The sequence below is a fragment of the Hippoglossus hippoglossus genome, chromosome 13 (assembly GCF_009819705.1).
Source record: "Hippoglossus hippoglossus isolate fHipHip1 chromosome 13, fHipHip1.pri, whole genome shotgun sequence".
Classification (NCBI taxonomy): Eukaryota; Metazoa; Chordata; class Actinopteri; order Pleuronectiformes; family Pleuronectidae; genus Hippoglossus; species Hippoglossus hippoglossus.
Window position 1 is genome coordinate 6,094,754 of NC_047163.1, and position 22,130 is coordinate 6,116,883.

The 22,130-nt window shown below is 44.1% G+C and overlaps 1 protein-coding gene across 4 annotated transcripts in view; it reads right to left on the reverse strand.

The window, feature by feature from the left end:
- stard13b (StAR-related lipid transfer (START) domain containing 13b) overlaps positions 1-22,130 on the reverse strand; it is a 60,423-nt gene that overhangs the window by 24,552 nt on the left and 13,741 nt on the right. For 2 of the 4 annotated variants that reach the window (XM_034605174.1, XM_034605175.1), the window contains exon 5: positions 19,814-19,847. In XM_034605174.1, coding sequence (XP_034461065.1) covers positions 19,814-19,847 — 34 coding nt within the window. Of the gene's footprint in view, positions 1-201; positions 452-6,327; positions 6,705-19,813; positions 19,848-22,130 lie in introns of those variants that run through there. The other 2 variants (XM_034605177.1, XM_034605176.1) reach the window with 2 other exon arrangements.

The window sequence follows — 22,130 nt, forward strand, 5'->3', positions numbered from 1 at the left end:
TCATCTACATGTTTCTCATACCAGCTTGTGTCTCCCAGCATTCCTGGAAGTCTGGCACAGAGGGATTCTTCTAAACAAAATACCAGAGTACCAACAACTGCTTCTACAGCCACAGTTGTTTCTTTTTAAAGGCTGATTTCCAAACAGATTCATTCCCAACCCCAGTCTGAACTGTCACTTCTATCCAAGCAGCTCTCCTACCTCCAGAAATCTTCTTGAGCAGCTGTTGCCTGGCAATGATCCTGCCCAGCCTGTACCCTGAGCGTCTGCGGTGATGGTCCATCCTCAGGTAGATATCCTGGGTCTCTGGGGTCATGCTCCCCAGACACTCGCTGCCTGAGGACTCTGGGAGCTCCCGAAACATAACTTTAAAACTCCTGTATGCCAAATAAGCCCCTTCGGCCACTGGCTCTATACACACTGAACCACACGCTCTATCCCCCAACACAAAACTTCACGTACAGGCGCAAAAAGCCTAAAGTGAGCTGAGAGGGAAGGCAGAGCAGAGCCTAGGGGGAGGAGTGCCAACACTTCAGTCTTTCCCTTCAGCTCATGTGACCACAGGGAGGCCAATGGCGGGGAAGCAGCGGGAGTACTGCCCACCTTGCTGAGCTGAATCCAGTGTCTGTGTGAACGCTTGTCAACTTCCCCCTGCTCTGGAGGGAAATATAAATACCATTGGAATGCCTATGAACTGAGTAAGGAGAGCAGGAGTGGAAGAAAGACGGCTGTGGGAGGGTCTAGAAAAATAGTGGTTTTTGGAGCCGCCCTGCACTCAAACAACTCTTCTGCTGTTGCTGGTCCCACAGGTGCCAAGTTTACTGGGCGAGAGTGAGAGCGAAAACTACAGAGGAGAGGGAGAAGTTGTTTTTCGTGGCTGGAGAATGCTAATTTCTGCTCCCCCCACCTCCCCCGACACACTAACTCCCGCTTCCAGCCGCAGGAAGGCCTCCCAGCAGGTCTCCTCCGGGTGTCAGCTCCTCAGGGGGAGAAGAAGTTGGAGCTTGAATACATGGGGTGACCTAGATCCTCTTTCAGTCAACACAGAAGTAAAGATGAGGCGACAGGGTGTCATCTCCTCAGCTCTGGTGTCTGTGACAGGGATTAAAGCCCCTTGTGACACTGTGACCCTAAACTGCCACACACATACAATAATATGAAGAATTTACCAGATACTAATGTTCATAGAATATCATTTTAACAGTCAGACAGGAAAGAGATGCACATTCCCATTTTGCACGAACAGGAAGTGATAAAAGATGTGTCACTGCAGAATGTATTAATTTAACAATAGGTAATAAACCCAATATATAGGTTTTATGGTACATGGAACCAAGGAGCTGTACAAACAGAAAGTGATATAAGATGTGTGCTTATGGACATCAATCAAACTGTGGTTTTGGATAAAGATTAGATTAGATTAAAAGAAATGAGTCAAGGCCAAAATGCAAACAATACAAATTTAACTAACAATTTAATTTAAGAAAATATTCAGCCGCAACCAGTGCAAACACCACGGCCAATTCCATATCTCATTTTTGTTTTCTATCTTTCAGGATTTGCTTCACCACCATCCAGTGACTGTGTGTGTTGCAGTGTGGGAACAAAAAACAGTATCCCTCTACAGCACATTTAGTTAATTACAAATGTTTTCAGCCTGGAAGCGCAACAAACTCAAATCTGCTTCCAATTATTATGCAATATGGATTTAGGACACATGCCTTTATATTTAAAACCAAATAAAACCAGACATGTTTCCCTTGTGAACCAAACAATCCTCTGGCAGCCTGAAGAAAAAGATGTGAAAAGCACATTTTTAACCTTTTTGATATAAAGTTCTTATGAAAATTAAAATTAAAATTCCTCTATGTACTGTATACCTCGGTTACACGGAACACCAATCTCCTCACACCTGAAGTAAAGTCCACATCCGCACAAGCAGACCCGCCCCGTGCTAATTAGAGCCTCTGCCACTCTCCTGGTGACCGTCCCCCCCCCCCGGCCTCGGCATACAGGGCTGCCTGTGCAGCGCATGCATGGCGCCATACGTGTGAGTGGAACACAAACGGGCAGGCGACCAAGTCAGACACAGCCCCTGTCTGTTCCTCTATACCTGGCTGGCAAACACCACTCCAGCTTTAAGCTCACAAAGACCACAATTCAGCTGCACACTTCAGGGCCCACTGCACTTCTTCATAAACCTCTCCCGGGTTCAATGCCCCCCCCCCCCCAAACACCCTCAGGCGGAGCTTTTTTAATATGCGACTGTTGCTTTTTTTAGGGTATGAGGTGACGGTATGACACTATTCAGATGATTTCACTGGGTGGTGACTCGTTTTTTTTTTACACACACACAAACACCTGTGCTCATTCATAGTGTAAAGTGATCGCTTAAGGTGTCAGATTCGAGAATGAGTGGCAGCTTGTTGGCAACGGTCTGATCTCCCTGAACCCGTTTCTGTGTTTCCCTCTTCTCCCCCCCGTCGTCTAGACGAAAGAAATGCATCACGGATTGCGTTACGGAATCAATCAGCCACCGCTGTGAAACACGATAATGAATGAGATTAATGGGTGTTTCTGCGTCTGTCTGCACGTCGAGATCTCCAGCGTGTCCCCGTGTTTAACTTTGTACAGCATGCCGGGAAGAAATGGCTGTAGTGTGTCCTTTAGTGGGAGTGTTGGGAGCAGTGACTCCAGCCCTTATCAAACTTGTTTCAACACGCCTCCGTCTGGGTTTCAGAGCTCAACTGCTATACAGCATGGCAACAGGAATCCAGACTCACAGTAAACACACACACACACACACGCACACGGCGAATGTTTAAGTGCGATGACAAATTAAGCCAAAAGCTGTGATTCAGGCATTTAAACACGTGTCAGTCACTCTCCGCTCCGGCACTCAGCTCCAGCCAGGTGCAATCACTAAAAGAGAAACTTTATATTCTGAATCACGGGAGTTCGAGCCCGGGGGCCAACAGATGATGAGCACGGAGGCAGCTGAGTGGAGGTTAGACGCTGCTCTGATGTGGTGTGATTCACCAGCAGACACATGTAATCTGCACTGGGCAGTCCTGGCTCTGCTGTGGCTGTGTTTCCTGTGGTTAAGGCTTAAGAATAGCACCAGTGTGACTGAAGATTTCCACCTCGTGAGCCATCGAATGTCTGAATCCTGAGCTCAGGTCTGGGAGTAAAGTGCACTTTAATGACACTGCAAGACCGGCTGAGCTGCTTTTCAGGTAACTCGAAGGAGGAAACCCAATCAAAGTATTATTTCATGCAGAAGAAGGTGCGCAACTGTAAAGTTTTTAACCGCTGAAACCGTGAATCACTCGAGACTCGTTTAGTTATTTAGATAATTATTCACCTTAATCTCATCTTTAGACATAATCACTCTGCACGAAGCTGGAAGGTGTGTCCCAAGATTTTCAAGCTCCTCACTCATACATCATTAAGTTATTCTCGATAAATCTACTCCTATAAAGTCGAACATAAAGAAGAACAAAGTTAGACGTGTGTTTGTGCATCCTGCCATGATTTAAGGAACACAATTAGGCCACTGGTTACATAAACTGTTTATCTCATTATCTTTTCTTTCCTGTCTCAACAATTAAACAGAGACCTTTTACAATCAAGGTATCTTAAGACCTGCGTTGGTTATGATAAGATGATATTTTTGTTTTACATATGTGATACTGAGGAGTCAAAGATGCTCTCTATCTATACACAGGTCTCTCAGACCACTGAGACCATCCTGCAGCTTGTGCATGAGCAGACACTGTAACACCTGTAAGAGCTGTGACTAACAAACCAGTGAAAAACACACAATCTCAATAAATGTGCTACTAACCCTGAGAAATGTTAATCTCAGTGAGACTTCCTGAATACATAAAGTCTATATAGATTATACTGTATGTTTTCACTGGTCCCAAAGATTGCAGCGGCATCATATGCTTTGTTCAAACCTGCGAGTGTTTTCTTAAACTGATTCAAGAAAACCCTCCAGATTGTTAAACCATTCAAATCAGGTGGTGAACAACTTGCAATGTTAAGGAAGATTAAGTCATTTAAAAAAAATACAATATCCTGAAATCTAATTTAAACTGTGAGCAACTGCATCATCTGCCCTTACAATGTAAAATAACTATATGCATATCCTGTAAGTGAAAAAAACATTTAGCTATAAACTGTATTTTATCTTCATAGAGTATGACCACCCACTTTTGATTTACAGTTGAACTTTACACCTATTAACCATAAACAGTGCAGATAAAGCTACTGCCTTTTATTTAAAAAAACATTTGCGTACTGTGGAGACACACAACACAGCAGCAGGGCACAGATACAGTATGAATTCATAATGTATTAATATGAAACTGAAATATGTGTCATAGGCTCTATACTCTTGTCAATCTACCAGGTCAGGGTCAGTGCTTTAATGTGCAATTTTAAGATTTTAAACAACTTTCACTGACAATTGACTTTCAGTAACAACATCACTGTCCGTCAGTGTCTGGCTGTAGATGGGTCGCCTGCTGCAGGCGAGCTGGATATTAGCCGTCACTGGTCAACGACACCCACATGAAAGGTTCCCCGCTCTGATTTCCCTCAAACCTGCTGCCTGACCTTCAACTACCATCGGATAATGTGCATTTCCAGTCAATGTGATCCACACACACACATAAAATAATATATTTAAATACAGCAACAAGAACAAAGAGAAGTCCCCTGCTAAAAAACTGAATAACATCCACTTCCATCTCTCAAGTCAGCCTGGTCTACATATTGTTCAGTGTATATAAGCAGCTCGAGGCCTCTGGGCTGCAGACACTGCCAGATCAACGCCACACATCATGGAGATACAGAAAATACAAGATGAATGTGTCAAATAACCAGGATTCAGCTGCTGCATCAAGCTGAGCCGAGCACGTGTCAAACTTCATGCCCTAAAGAACACAACCTGTGAGAACGTTGACCAGCAGCTTCACACACTGAACACACCAGAGGGAGGAGATGTGTTGTGTTACATCACATAAAAACATCTGGAGTCCATTTGGGAGCATTCAGCGCCTGAACGTCTCCTGATGAAGACTGAGAGTTTTCAGATCCATGAGGCTTTTCCACATGAGCAGCTGTGGTCAATTCACTGCATCTAGTGGCGGACTGAGGTTACTGCAGAGATCACTACCTTCAAATCGTTGCTCCAAGCATTAACCACTTTCTCTGAGATTTACACTAAAGTAGCTCCAAAGTTTGTTTCCACACTTTTTCCTTGTAGTTCTTTCTTATTCTTTATTTGAATCTGCAATTGGATTATTTAAAAGGGATAACTCTAGATATTGTGCATATTCACACACATCAAACCATGTCTCTATGAAGATGATCTGAAACGAAAATAAATGTTCATTGTGTCTGAACAACATCTCACATCAGCACAACGTGTCTCCTCCTCCAGAGCAACAGGTGCTTTTTAAGAGGTTGAAGCAAATATTTGTCCGATGGACAATTCCACTGGAGACCCACAGCCAGGAAAGTGCTTCTGCAGGTTTATTCACAGCCAGGTATTATATTAGCAGACAGAGCTACGGAAGATAAATGTGGATCCATCGATCAAGTTTATATAGGAAACTATGAAACAGTTTGTACTGTGTCACAGAGAGAAAGTACATATTACATAGATAGATAGATAGATGGATAGATGGATAGATGGATAGATAGATAATTTAATAGATAGATAGATAGATAGATGGATAGATGGATGAATAGATAGATAGATAGATAGATAGACAGACAGACAGACAGACAGACAGACAGACAGACAGACAGGCAGATAGATGGATAGATAGATGGATAGAAAGAAAGATAAATAAGTAAATATAATATATATATTCTCTCTCTTTCTCTATCGCAGTTTACTTTCCATTTCAGTGTAAAAATTGCACATCAGCGCCCCCCTGCGGTACAACCAGACACACGGTCGGTTATAATGGATAAAGTTTGAGTCATACATTACTCAGGCTTTTTCAATCCGTGTGCAACAGTTTCTAAGTAGAATAACTATGTTTTATAAAGTACCAACCGATTTGAATTGATCATATTAGGGAGAAAATCTACATTTCCATGACAAAGTAAAACTATTTCTAACATGCATTTCCAAGTTTTCTTTAAAAACCACACACCCCTGTTGCAGCACTTTGATTTTGTGTTAGTTCTATTGCTTGCATAAGAAAATTAAAAAACGTTTTCTCCAGTTATGGTGGACCCCCACCCCCCCCCTCCACTGTGCACTCGTCCAGCCGGGCTCGGGTGAGCCTGCGGCGGGGTACTGACCTGCCACCCTCCGCTCCCTGACATTCCTCCAGAGAAGGTCCCAGGCTTTGGACGTGGAGCTCCGCAGCTGCTCGCTGAGGGAGCGCCGCAGCTTCAGCCTGTGTCTTCTAGATGTCATCGCTAATCCTCCGCCACCAGGACATAATAACACAATCCTCCTGGTCCCCAGCACAGACCCCGTTGTGATGAGGTGTGAGGCAGAAGAAGAGAAGAATCACTTTCCCCCTGTTCCCAGTGTGTTCTCCTCCTACAGCTCCAGGTCTCCAGATGACAACATGGACAGATTACTCCTCTCGCCCAGAAATGGGAAATAAATAAAAAACTGAGGAAAAGTTTCACAGAGATAAAAAAGGACTTTCACACTTCACACCAGATGTGTGTGTGTGTGTGTGAAGTGTGTGTCAGTGTGTGTGTGTGTGTGTGTGTGTGTCAGAGATCCACGCACAGATCCACACATCCTGATGTGTTCAAGTGCTGCGGGAAATGTGGAACTTAACAGCTGAGCATGTAGAACTGACATGGTCCACCCCCCAAATGAAAAAAAACAAACATGTGACTTTGCAGAGCTCGACTTTTATGCATCCCAGCAACACTTGACTTTATACTAAACCACATGATGTAACTCTCTAAACATCCCCATCATGTTTTTATGATTGTTTAGTCAAATCTGTCCTTTTGAGTACAGCTGCAAGAGTGGAGTTGATTTAGAGTAAAACAAAGTACTGAACTCGCACAGTACACACACACAACTTAATACTGGACCCATACAATACAACAATACTGAAGATGCACAGTACTCGCACAACTAGACACATACAATACAAGTATGCTGGACTTGTACAGTACACACACAATGGATGTGTGCGTAAAAGAAAAACAAATTCAGCCGTGATGTGATTGCCTCTATATGTTGATTTTGTTCGTTTTCTTTCGTTCTTTGTTTGTGTATTATTATTCTGTGATCACAAATAGGATTATTGTCTTTATAATTTTTTTTGGTGTCTACTATTGTATCAATTTTTAATGTATGTTTTTAAGGTGGACCCCAGGAATATAACTCTACCAGGATCCTAATGAATAAAAAATGAACAAAGCTTTGTTCAAGTTCATTTTCTGCTTCAGTTTGCTACAAGAGAACAAAACGTCCGAGGCACACGATGATTTGAATTACACAACCACCAGAAAGAGATTTTTTTCTTTTTCAATTCAAGGCCAATTTAGAGATTTACACAGAACACGTGAAGGCATCACAAGAGGAAAACCATTCAATACCCTAATACCACACACAGACACACGCACACTCTCTCTCTCACACACACACACATACTCACACACACACAGAACTCTCAAATGACATGAAACTGTGGTATCACGTTCTCAACTTGGTCTCGCACTTAATTATCATCCCCAAAACTAAAGACGTCAAAAATAAACCAATAAAAATCATGAATAAATAAAGAGTCAGCATCAGGGAATTAAATTTGTTTATCAACATCACACCCAGTGACATCACTTGATATAATAAATCCAGTCTTATTTTCATCTGCAGCAGATATTAAACTATATTTAATGACTATTATCAGGATTTTGAGCTGAATTTCCCAGCAGCGTGATGTGCTGTATTGCTTTAAAGCTGAGTGAGAGTTCAGCGAGTTCTCCTCAGGTGGCTGAGAGGAGCTGGAACCTTGAACACGGGTCAGTTTCAGCCCCATTTACTCTTGTTGTCACAATATCTTGTGCCGCAGATACCGAGCAGTAAAAACAACAGAGAAAACAAAAAACTATTCCTCCATAAGAACTTCACTTATCATTACACCACAATCATTTTAGGAATTTCCTCCCATTATTGAGCATCCATTCAGCCAGTGCATGACCCGAGAGCAGTGATATCATATCGGCTGTATTAATTCCTCCGTCACCTGCTGGGATTACTGTTTAATACCATTATAAACACACAGAGTGAGTGGCTGGAGATTGACAGTTTCTGAAATGAGGGCACCTCTCGCCGACCTCAGTTTGCCCTCTCCCCGTGACGCTGAGCTAACATGACTTCATTTCAATAAGAGAAGAGACCCCCGTGTGCCGGAGAGAGGACGGCTGATTCACACATTATTACAAGGTCACATAGTGAGATATCTGTGAGCCCAAGCAGCGTGCACCCCCGAGGGGGGAGGATATTAATGAAGGGCTCGGATTTCTCATTTCTCCACACGTCTAAAATTAAGTGCAGTCAGGAGGACCTGCTTGTACGAGACCCTGTGAGCTGCTCTGATCCGGCCATGCAAACATTGACATCTACATTTTCACAGGTTTAAGACTCCATTCACTGCGGAATGACTCAAAACATCAGAGTGAAACTTTCTGCACATTCACAGCAAAACTCTCAGTTTGGAATCGAAGTGAATGTGTCACGGCTATTCTCGGATTTAAAGAGTCACAGGAAGGAAAAAAATATGTGAGGAAATATAGAAGCTTGTATTTTTGGGTTCAGCGTGGGTCACAAGTGAGCAGCACGTTGCTATTTTCAGCGCCACTTGCTCAGGCCTCAGGGCTAAATGCAGCTCGGAGGTCAGAAAATACACACACACACACACACACACTTATGCACACAAACACACATACACACACACACACACTTGTCTACAGAACCAGTTTCATCTGATCCACTGACTTTTAAGGGTTAGGCCGAGTCAAGCACCTTGTCTTCTAGTGGTCCCATGAACCAGGGAGCCCACAGAGGAAAAAGTTAACACAATAATTGTACGAATTAAACCCACAACAGCAAACACAATGTTCCTTAATTCAAGAATAATACCCAGTGGACCATGAAGAAATGAACTTTCAAAATAACCCAAATTCAAAGAAGCTTCATCTGTCTATCATCTTCCTAATCCGCTGAGTGATTTGACAGGAGCTGAAACCAGGAGAATGAATGAGTGTACGAGCTGTCAGAGTTGTAAACAAGGTATCAATCTCCAGCGCTCGCTGACGGACGGGAGTGGACAGACGGACAATGCCGTCCCTGTCAGCACCGGAGAGTAAAGGTGATGGAGGAAGAGCGGCAACGAGGCTCTGACCCCTTTCAGCGTGAATCACCAGAGAGGTAAACACAGCCCACCGCCGCCCCCTGCGTCCACGTTCACTCTGAGAAGAAAACCAGCACAATGAAGACGAGCATTATCGCAGCGAGGATCATTGTGGCGAGACGACGACTTAGCCTCTGGAGATCCTTGGCAGAGGAGGCACGAGCAGATGCAAGGAGAGGAAACATCCATCAGCTTGAGAATGTTTTCCCTTCGCTGACTCATCCACTTGTTTGTTTTGGGCCAGGCAGGGTTTTTTTTTTTATAGAAAGCCCTCGTTTCCCGTTTTCCCTGTTTGAGTGAACTTTCTTTCTCCCCCATCTCTATCCCCCTCTTTCATAAACACATGCAGATAAACACACACATATTTATTTGTGCTAAATTCCAGCGCATGTGTGTGTGTGTGTGTGTGTGTGTGTGTGTGTGTGTGTGTGTGTGTGTGTGTGTGTGTGTGTGTGTGTGTGTGTGTGTGTGTGTGTGTGTGTCCATGCTTGGTGACTGATGTGGAATGCTGCCCCGTAGCTGCAGTGGGAAAATCCCAGATGTGAGGAAACTGATTTCTCCTCCACGATTGGGTCATGTTGGCCAAGAGGTCTTACACCAGGCCCCCTCGAAATAGTCTGGGAGATTGCTCTTCCCAGCCTAATGGAAACAAGGCTCGGGGAGCAGGGAGAAGGGGAGATCTCCCCTCCACCTCCACCCCGGCCCCTGAGGGCTCGTCCCAGGCATGTGCTATAAATTTCCTGACCATATATTCCCAAGTCGAGTTCATTTTTCCAGAGGAGCCACACATGTGGTGTATATCTGGCTTTAGATTATGGGGCTGGGGGGAAGGAGGAGCTGACTCTGGTCCCAATCCATTAAAGTGGCCTCTAATTCTATTTTCTTAAAGCACTGTCCATTGAAACGTCATGGTTTCTTCCTATAGAGGAGGAAGTTCTTTACAGAATCATTAATTCCCAAATAAAAAAATCAAGTACATCTGCTTTCAAAATAGACAAGAGAGTAAAAAAAGAAACTGCAGATTTTCACAAGATTTAAACAAACATTAACTTGGCTTTTTGTATTAAACTACAACACAAAAAAACACACAAAAATGTCAAAGGTTTGTTCCGAGAGCATCTAAAAGTGACGCTCGCAGGGGGTCAAAGTTTGTATAAAGAGGCCGGAGGAATGTAAAACGGCCACGACAAGCGTACGTGGCTATTGTTTCATTGAATGACAAAGCATGTAATGCTGTCAGGTCTGAATCTGTTAAGGCTGCATTGCCCACAAAAATGCATGGGAAAACATTTACACCACTGTCCAGCACCTGGTTTCTATTAGAGCAATGAGGATTTAATCACAGAGGTACATTTCTCTCTCAATCACTCTCACCGCCTCGCTGCTTCTCTCTGCTTTTCTCACAAAGGTGGCAGATGTAAAATAACCTCATGTTTTATTGATTTTCAGTCATTTTCAAGCTGGTTTTAAGTCTCTTTATTTTCCCCCCATCAGGGACTAATTTCCATCGGCTTTCCAGAGATGTGAAATGCACATTAGGGGAGTTTTGCTCCGAGGCACCGACGCAGCAATCATCAATAAATACAACAGGCAGGGATAACTCCTTGTGATTTATATCTTATGATGCAGTTTACAGCAGCAATGACATTAGCCTCCGTGAAACAAATTCAAGCAGGAAGTTGATGTTTATATTGCGAGACGAGCCCTGTCCCGAGACGGAGGCGGAAGTGGAGGGTCTGACGAGGACCAAAAGGAGAAAAATGACAGCTGCTTTGATTTAAACCTACAGCAGGACTCGTAGTTTCCCCTTCTTACGTATTGAGTCCTGTTTGAAATCAGTACAGTTTTGCCCCCAAATGTCTCAAGCTGAACACCAGGAGTTGTACAAAACCATTTCTGTTGAATAGAAACCAACTTGTAGCTTGTGTTCTTACACTGCTACAAAAACCACAGGGGAAAACTACAAGAAAGAAAGAATAATAAAGAAAAGGTTCAAGTGAACTTTCATCATCTCCCTCAAAATATCTGGAAATCAAGCATCCGTTTTATGGACGATGCGTGTGTGGACTCGCTGTAATCACCTCGTCCACTCGCCGGCGATTCTGCTCAACTCATCAGCCGTGATAAGCTGGAAGCCGCACAGCGCAGGTATTGTTTTCACACTGAGAAAAACAAGTCCTGCTGGGCCCTTAACTTTTAAAGCCCTGTGAGCCCGAGAGCGGGGAGGATGCAGGAAGTCTGCTCTGCCTCGGCCTGCTACTGCTCTTTGATTGCTGAGCCAAATTGTTTAATCAGGTCTGAAACCACAAGAAAGCTGCAGAGCTACACTGCCCTGGGACAGAGGCTCTTTCAACTGGGCTTTGTGTTATCTGGGTACAGGTGGAAGTGCACAGTAAATCTCCAGTAGCTCTGTTACCCACGGCCTTGCTCCAGCGCAGAAAGACAGTGTGTTTTGGTGTGAGCCGTGCCACGCGCACGACCATCCTCAGGAAGTGGAGGCGACGGAGCTGCAGGCCCGGCGGAGGCGCAGACTTCTTGCCTCCCTGCAACATCTGGAATCTCTGCGGTTTATGTGGGAAGTTTTGCAGGCCAGTGACGGAGCCAATGTGGTTACTGTATCTAAACCGACCGTGCGGAAATGTTCTTGGTGTGTGTGTGTGTGTGTGTGTGTGTGTGTGTGTGTGTGTGTGAGAGAGAGAGAGAGAGAGAGAGCAATAAGGGACTGTAAAGAGGAGCACCAGATTTGATTTAGTTTTTAGATGAGAAAGGAGTTATTGTTCGGATTGATTTCTAGCAGAGTGGTGAGCATTCATAGAGAAGGTACACAGTCACAAGCAAACACACACACACACACACAGAGATAACAGGCTGGAGTCTGTTGACTGTTTAGTCACATCCTGGTGTGGGTCCCTGAAGTAGTGTGGCCCTTCCTGTCTCATTACTTCCTAAATCTTGTTTCTGCCTCCTTCTCCAGTTGGCAGCTGAGTGGTGGACCAACCTAGCTTTTGTGTTGGTTCACACACACACACACACACCAACACACACACGCACGCACGCACGTCCCCCTGTGACTGGCCTGCATCCTGACACGGCTGCCTACATCTCCTTCCACTTAGTTTACAAAACCTAGGCCTAAATTCCTCAAGACACACACACACACACACACACACACACACACACACACACACACACACACACACACACACACACACACACACACACACACACACACACACACACACACACACACACACACACACACAGAGAGAGAACAATCTCACCTTGGTCACTTTATGGAAGTCGTTCGCTAACAGCATTTATGGCTACTTCCCTTTTTTAATTGGCTGTGCAGTAAATCTGTTTCTTCACACCGAGGAAACATTTAACGGGCATATAATACATGTTCTGCTCTAATATAGCTCTATGAACACACACACACACACACACACACACACACACACACACACACACACACACACACACACACACACACACACACACACACACAGGATCAGACTAGATGATTTATACTTGGTAATAAATTATGCCCAAACACGATGGGAATGGTCCGACGTGCTGAGCTCCTCCAGTGCGAGGGGCCTGGAAGACATTATTAAAAGCTATTATGTGCTTTATAATGTATGATCGCGACAATTGCAATAAAAACGTTGAAATTGCAATAAAAACGTTGAAATTGCAATAAAAACGTTATCAGATATCGGAGTGGGTTGACCAAATAGTTACTGTAATGTTTTCACAACCTTGACAAATTACTGTATACACAAAGAAAAGTCTAGAAATACGACCAGCTACTCCCCCCCTCCCTCCCCCCCCATCCCCCCCACTCTCCTTCCCTGTCAAACAGCCCAGTTGGCCTCTGCACTCAGGAAACCACAAGTCATTTTCCATCTTTCCATGTGTGGAATTTTTTCATGCGCTCGTCATGCCAGCAGTACCCTTTATAGTCGGCGCTGGATCCACGAATGACGACTCGCGTATAAATTTAGCGCATGATGTCACCGATCTGGCACCTGTAAGGTAGCGAGGAGATGCGGAGGGGAAAGTAACGGCACAATCGCATGAAGATGGAGTTTACTCCAGCTATAGAGAGGCTTTAAATCAAGAGGCTTGACGATGTCCACATCGGCCTTTAAATAGTCAAAGAGCAGATGAGAAACGCTCGAAACCATATTTAAACCCAGCGGTGGAAAGTATGTGCTACCTTGCCTCTTCTTTTCAATTCCGAACCCACATCTAACGCACCACACTTGTTTTTCTTTGGGGCAGGGAAGAGGAGACACGAATCCATTCACGCTTCTCTTTCTCAAAGTTTAAAAGCTTCACACAGAAGAGTGAAAGGAACGTGACATTCTTCTCGCCATGACTGTGTCAGGTTTAGATTTTTTAAAGTCTCTTATTCCACCTCAACAACAAGACTTCACCAAGTTGTATCCACCAGTTCACAGGAAGCTACAGCCACAGAAGAGCAGAAGCAGTCGGTCCAAATGATTGTTATGTATTCACTTTATGAAATTAGATTATGGACCTTGAACATTTAACAAGTAGAAGATGGGAAAGACGGTTAAAAAACAACCAAACCAAAAACACACCTCTCATCAGCTCACATTCGTACACGCAGCTCCAGAGGTTGTGATAATGTGTAATAAGGGCGGTTGTGTCTCAGGAGGTAGAGCGGGTCCTTCGCTCAACCAGAAGGTTGGCGGTTCGATCCCAGTTTGCCTCATTTACGCGTACCGAAGTGTGTGAGTGATGTGTGATAGAGAAAGTGCTGCACTTAGATGCACTGTGAATGGAGTGTGAAGCCCTTTGAGTGATTATAAAGACAAAGACCGTCCACCGGTAGAAAATCCCTGCAGCATAATGTCAGAGACAACTTGTTCTATGTAGTTCACACGGGTCCCCAGATGTTTTATAGAATTGGTCTCATTTGAAAGTAATATACAGTACATGTGAGATATAATGACACTAATTCAAACAGCACTCTCTGCCAGCTTTTCACAGTTGGTGCAATAAAATCTTCTGTGGGAATACAGAGCAAACTCTCGTTGTTTTTTTTTTTACATCTGTTTAGGAGGCTGCATGAGGGAAAGTCTCTAGTTCCAAACCCAACATAGTTTGAATTTCAGATAGCACACGGGACCAGAGCCTTTGCAGCTCATGGCCACGACCAGAAACGATGAGCTGGACAATTCCTGTCTTGCATTTGGGGCACGTGGATGAAGAAAAAGTAAGGTTGAAGAGATTCTACAGTCGGGGGGAACGTGTACATCTGCGTATAATCTCGAGCTGCATTGCTTTGGCACGACTGCAGACTGAAATTGATATAGCATGTCTCCACATATCTTCCCGCTTCTCATCATCGACTGTGACAGACAGCTCCGTCTCCCATGTGCCCCTGAGCCCCTGTAAAGCAACAGGCGCGGCGAGACGCGTAGAAACACAGAGAAACATTTTTCCAGCTGCGTGAAATAACAACTTTTCAGATTTTTCACTGTTGTCAATTAATGTCATGCTGGGCTATTTAAAAACGCCTCAGCTGCAAATGACAGAAGAGATCCCGCCCTGGGGATACGGTGCTTCTCAACCGTTTGCTCACATGCTAGTACGGTATTATCAGAGAAGTCGTTCACTCTACTAATGTCAGCCCATTATCTAAACCAGGAGTCAAACAGTGCAGGCTGGAAATCAGTCACGATTAAATGCATCTTCACGCAGACATACAGTAAAAAGGCTTGTACGTGTTTGTGTAATTCAAGAGAAACAGTACAATTCCCCTACAATGATCTATTCCTCTAAAAAACCTCATGACTTCCCCCTTAGAATCAGGATGCTTCGCTAAATTTGAACCTTTTCTGTCTCAGAAAAGGATTTTGTAATAAAACCGGCGGTAACAGCAGTGAGGTCAGAATCCAATCGAAACCAGCAAGTAACAACAGGGTCGAAAAAATCCTGCTACATCCAACACTACATCTGATTTCAATATTCACCCTGCAGCACGCCCCCCCTTCCCCGACTCCAGCTGAACATTTCAACAATACATTCAACATATATCGTCATCGGTTGCTAAGAAGCTCTTGTGATGTGGACACTCTGGTCTCTAACCGGCCCCCGGAGAGACGCAGTGCAGAGAGAGGGAGAGAGACTGCAGCTGTCTGAGGTCACCGCCGGCCCTCAGCACCAGGCAGTGACCCCGGGGTGAGACTGCATCGAGGCCGGGTTCTCTGAGAACAGCTGAAGAACATGCAGGAGAGACAAGCCTGCTGTAATGCATTAGTATAGTCGTCGACATTATATAATACCCACCGGTGCTTCATCTGGTGCCGGACCGGTTTATATAACTGGGAATACTTGCAGGGGCCCCGCAGAGGAGTCGTTTCCCTGTGAGATGGATGCTCATATTGGACCAGTGTCAAACTGGGGTGGGAGTCAAAGGCTGGTGAAGGACTGTAAAAACCTGTGGTGCAATAAATCCAATCCACCAATAACAATTTTCTTTGTGTTAAGTCAAAATGTCCAGAAAAATCTTCACATTAGTCCTCACTGTCACTATCACGTACAAAGCAAATTATAAAGTAAATAAAGAAAAGGATAAATGGTGAAATAGAAGCTATGAAAATATAAAAAAAGGGTTAAATAGATAGAAAATATATGTAAAAAATTTTATAGATGTGATGAATCAAAGCAGAAACAGTACTTAAATAAAAATCAGAAAGAAAAACAGCACCTACGGATGCTCTGACGTCGTTCAAGGTAAAGTACGTGACCACAGTGTTGACACCATTTCACTGAACTCTGATGCCCACACAACATGCAGTTGCAAAACACCTCCGCCATCACAGCTCATCACCAGAAATGTTGCCAAAACAAAAATATATCAACCTCACCAAACACCATTAGAAGCATCTGCTGCCAAGTGGTCTGAGATGTGCACATTGTTCTTGTTTTGCCAAAACATTCAATATTGAATCTCACTTTCACAGCCTACAGCACGAAGCAGAGTTCATCTCAGCCTGCAGCTTGATGAGACGACCCTGGATTCAGGATCAATAAAAGCAACAAGGCTGCATGGAGGAATCCAGGTGAGATTTAAACGCTGATTGTGAAGGAGAGGGGGGGGGGGGGGAACAAAATCGATAAAACATCTTCTTTTCAGCCTTTTTCCCTGGGAGGCATTAACGCCACAGTGCGAGGGGCTTTACGTTTCTTTCCCTGCAAAGAGACAGAAGCCTCCTCGGGATTCACAGAGTTCCATCTTTGTTTTTCTTCTAATCAGTGGAAGGAGATTTTCACACTAAAAGTAGATTATATGTATTCATAGAGAGGGGATGTGTGTAAATGCAGTCGGCCCGGAGTGGGAAGCCTTGGCCCGACCGTTCTGGGCCAGAGATTAATGTTTCTGCCTCACTTGTGTCATTATCCTGCCATTTAGGAAGCTGATGTTTATCATAACAGTGCATGTGAGCCTTTATTTATGCAGGTCGGAAATAATCGACCTCTGTTTCTCCTTGAACTTTCTCCTTGAAACACCGATACATTAACAAACTATAATGGCAACAAGTAGAGTGCAGACCCCTGCAAAGGCCGAGTCTACTTAAATTCAATCAAGCTGCACCAAATTGCACGAACTCATAGACATCAGTCACTTAAATATGCATGATAAAAAAAAAAATTAAGATCCATGAATTATTCTCTGGGAAATCTAGAATAATCCTGAATCCAGATGTGCCCCCTATTCAATGGGTCCTTTCTTGGCCCATATGTGAAACTAAGTTTGGTGCAAATTCATTCGGTTGTTTTTGCATAAATCTCATTGAAAATCTTATGTCTCACTACAACTCTATCCATGTTTTAGGTCAAACTGATAAATGCAGATTCATCCTCCTTATTTGTTCTGTATCTGCGGCAGGAACCTGTCTGGATGTGCAGCTTTCAGCACTTATAGGTCGGTTGATTGATTGATTGAGTGATTCTGTGATTAATGTCAGTAAAGGCAGCAGGGTTCCCGAGGCCGAACCAGAGGAAACCATTAATTTCCACACTGCAATTAAAGACACCGTGGGGAATATGTTTCCATTCACATTACGCTTTCGGCCGCTCATCTGCTCAAGAGGTGAAAAATGCTCCACAAATATTGAGTCACAACTTCAGAAAATAAACATTTATGATGAAGGATTAAGTTTTTCTTTCCCGCAAATAATTTTCTCTGTTTATATCCACATGCGGTTTTAGGAGCTGTTTTTACTTCTGCTCAACAAAAACAAAACAACAAGTGATGAGGGCGAAAAGGTCTCGTCTTTTTTCCATCGCTTAAATAAATGAAAACATACAAGAAAAGTTTCGAAATCCCCTAAAACTATTTTTGAAATCTCACTGCACACTTATTTATGAATGGTGCCGTGGTTATTATCAGTGTTGCCTTCAAGATAAACAAATTGGTCGTTGTTCTAAAGAATTCAAGGCAGTCAACAGTCCCTCGAGGCTGAGCTGCTCCTTAATATACATCCGGCAAATGCTGAACTTCAAACTTCAACTATTTGATAGATAAAATCAGCCCATCATGGATTACCAGAGGGCAAAGTGAATGTAAAACTGCAAATAAAAAAGTCACGTTCCTTAAAAAATGAATTGGAAGCTTGTAAAATGCATGTTAATGGTTTATGAATATGAGCAATTTCAAGTGGATTAAGTCTTTGACAGTTTTCTGAATGTGAGAGTTAAAGAAAAGCAGTGCACATTAATAGAGCACAACATAATAGCAAAGGTCTTCTCACCGCTGCTTTGCTATTTTGGATCTGGACCCAAAGAATGTGCTTTCCTCTCCTGGACAATGTCATTTTAATGAGGTGGACAGTGTTGTTATGGTCGATACCGAGAACCATCTGGCCGTCTCGTATCCGTGTCATAAAATCGGGCCTCCTTATAGCTCAGCTGTACCTAATGTGTGTGACTCTCTGCCAGCTTTGTCCCATTCACAACATCATCCTCCAAGTTATTTTATCACTACATTCCAGCTGAAAGCATATGTTGATTTCATCTGCTTGACGGCTAAATAAAGCGAGACAGCGACACTGCCTCCGGTCGGCTTGGTCTCAGCCCGGAGAACCGACCTAAAAGAGGCAGCATGCGACCGAACGCTGTGAAATTCACACGGTGGAAAAATATGACAAATGAATTTGAAGAAACTCTCAGCGGCGTGTTGACAAAACGCGTTGACGTGATTCACGGTGGTCTCACACTCGGGTTTCCTCAGAGTTACAGTCTGGAATGACCCGGCGATCGCTCACGGAGCATATCTCCTGCACACCAGCAGACCACACATTCGTTTACTGCGGCACAAAAGTGACATGGAATCTTTCCAGGCCATAATGTCCACTTGTGCAGTGCCGTCATACACAACAGAGGTCATGTGAGAGTGCAACCTGAGCTCGAAATGGCATCTACCCAAATCCCACAGCTGCCCCTCAAGGGCCACGTCCCACCAGGCCAAATATTTCCCCCTCAGCGAAACAGAAACAATGATGTGGCACGCTGCCTAATTTTAACTGCATACCGCCAAGTGCCCATTATACATATAGAGAGGCCTTTAAAACAAGAGACATTCTCGGGACGCCGGCTGGGAGGCCGCTCACGGACACCTGTGGCCGTCACTCGTGTTAATACTGACTGAGGCCCGAGCGATGCCCCCGTGCACGACAGGACACAGTGCGGGATCAACTTGCAGGGTGATTTTTCACAATGTGCCAGACGGCAGAGCGGCACTGACTTCAGTTACAGTACAGCACCGACTGTAATGTAGGCTGAGACTGAGCAGACTTCCCTCAAAGATCAGGTTGTAAAACTGATCCACGTATAAGGTTCTGTCAGAAAACACCAAGAGACCCAGACTCAGACGTGTAAAAGAAAAAATCCACGAGGCAGCCGTGTCTAATTCTACACGTTACAATGAAGGTTCATTTTCTATACAACAGTTCTCATTGTCATTTTAAGTGCCCAGCGAACAGAAATGTAAAATCTGTGTCTTAGTTAAAATGAACATAAATGAGAAAGTAGCATGTGCATCAGTGCAAATTCAATGGAATGTAAATATAATTTTAAACTGTATTTTATTCAATACAGTATAAATATGCAGGCAAAGTGGGTGATGTTTAAAAACCTCTTCTCCAGCAGGGAGTTTTCTCATTTCCATATACTCAGCAACTTGTTTAAACCATTTTTAAGGTCAGTGGGTGCAGAGAGGAAAATAAAAGTACTGGACAGATCAGGACAGACACAGAGCCACATATTTTAAACTCTCCGAACTCAGAAAACTCAAATAAAAGCAATAACCACACTGCAATTAAAAACAGAAAACATGATAACGTAAATGAATAATTTCTTACCTGCACCTGCTGCATCGGTCATCTTATTGAACATCTACAAGACAAAAGAAAACGACACTAAATCAGTGACACAATATCGGGGATGTGAGTTTTAATGATAAGAAGGAAAGCTAAGAAAAGCATCGCACATGATTTGGCTGTTAAAAAAAACGATTGAGAGACACACAACCAGTTCCCTGCTTTCGGGAACAGAGGATCTCTCCCTGCATTCTTCATTGGTGAAATCACTGCTGTATTGACGGAGCCAAGAGAGAATCTAACTGTAGCAATAATTCTAACTTGTTAACACTGAGGTTGATGTTCTGTTTGTCAGCTTTTTATTCCCACAGATTGTGGTTATTCCCCACAATCTGCTGTCGCTGCCTTAATAACATTCTACCAGGACGTGTAAACTCCATTTTACGAACGTTTGCTATAAACCTGGAATACAGTTGTAGTTTTGGAAAAGTCATGTATCCTGACTTGAAAGAGACGATTCATATCTGCAATAAAACCCACTTAAACACATCCTTGATTTTGCAGATGATATATTAATGATCCTGCAGAGGGTGCAGGAGTGAAAGTCGAATTCCAAAAACTGGACGGGTCGAGATTCCTTCCCCTCTCTTGCCCAGCTCTCTCCTCCATTTCCCCTGTTGTGCCCCACCGGTCTGATTTACGCCCTTGTTTACTTGCCCCGTTTCCACATTTTTTCCCCCTGGCAGAGACAAAAACGCTGCCTAAACTCGCCTGCTCCTGATACCACTGACCCTCAGTCAACTGGCAACAAGCCCACGTGACGCCGGTTTCAAACTTCTATCAACATATCTGCAAAAAAGTATTTTCTTGTCTCAGCACAATAAGTTACTTGTGTACCGTGTGTTTCACAGTGGAGCCGCAGTGTTGTCATGGCAGCACAAAGCTCTCGCGGGGTAAAGAATCACACGGCTGGACGAGCGACCTGTAGCGACGCCACTTCACCGCGACAACAAAAAAGACCCGATTGGCCGGATCGAACGGGGACAGGTGGTTTTGTTTGGACGCCATCCGTCTTTGTTACACGGCTCGCTGACACTTTGAGGCCACACGGCAAATGAGGTGAGAGGGGCACCAGTCCATTTCTCATTCAGGCAGAGGGAGACGCTGCCAAGAGTTTTTCTGGCCGGTCTTAAAAAACCTGAAAGTGTCCATGTGACTTCGGAGTGAGCGGTCGAAGGCTCGAACACTCGGCTGAACCCGACTCGGTGACTCTGACTCAACAGAGAAATAAGCAGGTCATAAACATTGACTCATACCCTCATGTATGTATTCTTACCTCTGTTTAAACATGGAGCAGGTCAGCGTGGCCCTGAGGAAACCATGAGCTGCTGCCATTGATGTATCCCTCGTAATTGACTGTGAGATTTGGCACAGTCGGGCAGAATTTCATCACATATCTAAACACTTCTGTGACCCAGTTCAAAGGCTGCGTTTGATGTACAGAAACACTGCGGATTGTTGTCCCTGTGCTTTAACTATCACCTGCTCCGTGTCTTTAAAAGGGAGGGAGACGGGGGGGTTGTCTTCTGGAAATGCGATGGACCTGATAAGTTCAGTCTCCAAAGACGAGCGTTTCAGAAATAAAAGTTGGGGAAAACTTGCACTCCAAAAACCAGATGCTGGGCCCCGGAGGAGATGTGTGGATTTGACAAGACTTCAAAGTCTCGAGCACATCACTCTCGCTCGCCTGCTTTCTTTTCCTTCATCTTTCCTTCATGCCAGTCAAGAGACAGTATTTCGATAGTGATTCGCATCCACTTTTAACGCGCATTTCCCGAGTTCAGTCCGATTGCCGTCAGGTGGTGGAGACACGTCAAAGGCTGCAGGTCAGGAAAAGTGACATCCTCCAGGCATGAGCGGCACAGGGACTGGTGTTTGTATGGAGTGACAGGTCTGTGTGTGTTTATGTGAGTGAATGTGTGTGTTTGTGTGTGTGACTGATAGCGGCACTAATGACACCCTGCTTAAGAGACAACAGGGCAGCTACAGGTCCGGTCAGTCCGAGGGGACGGAGCAGGGCGTCCTCAGTTCTGCCCGTCTCTGTCAACACCGATTAAAAGAAGGAGTCCTCAACCTGAATACATCTCAGTTGACCAATAACTCAGTGAAGAGCGAGGTCAAGATACATCCACTGATATGAGATCACGATTTCATGGTTCTTGTTTTGTCTGAACGTTTAATTTAGAAAGATCCTGCAAGAACAGCAGATTCTGTTTTAGGATTGATTTTTAAATTATTTTAATTACTTTTAAAGCCAGACATGAGCTGTCCCCTTTTTTATCTCCCTACGAGCCAGGAC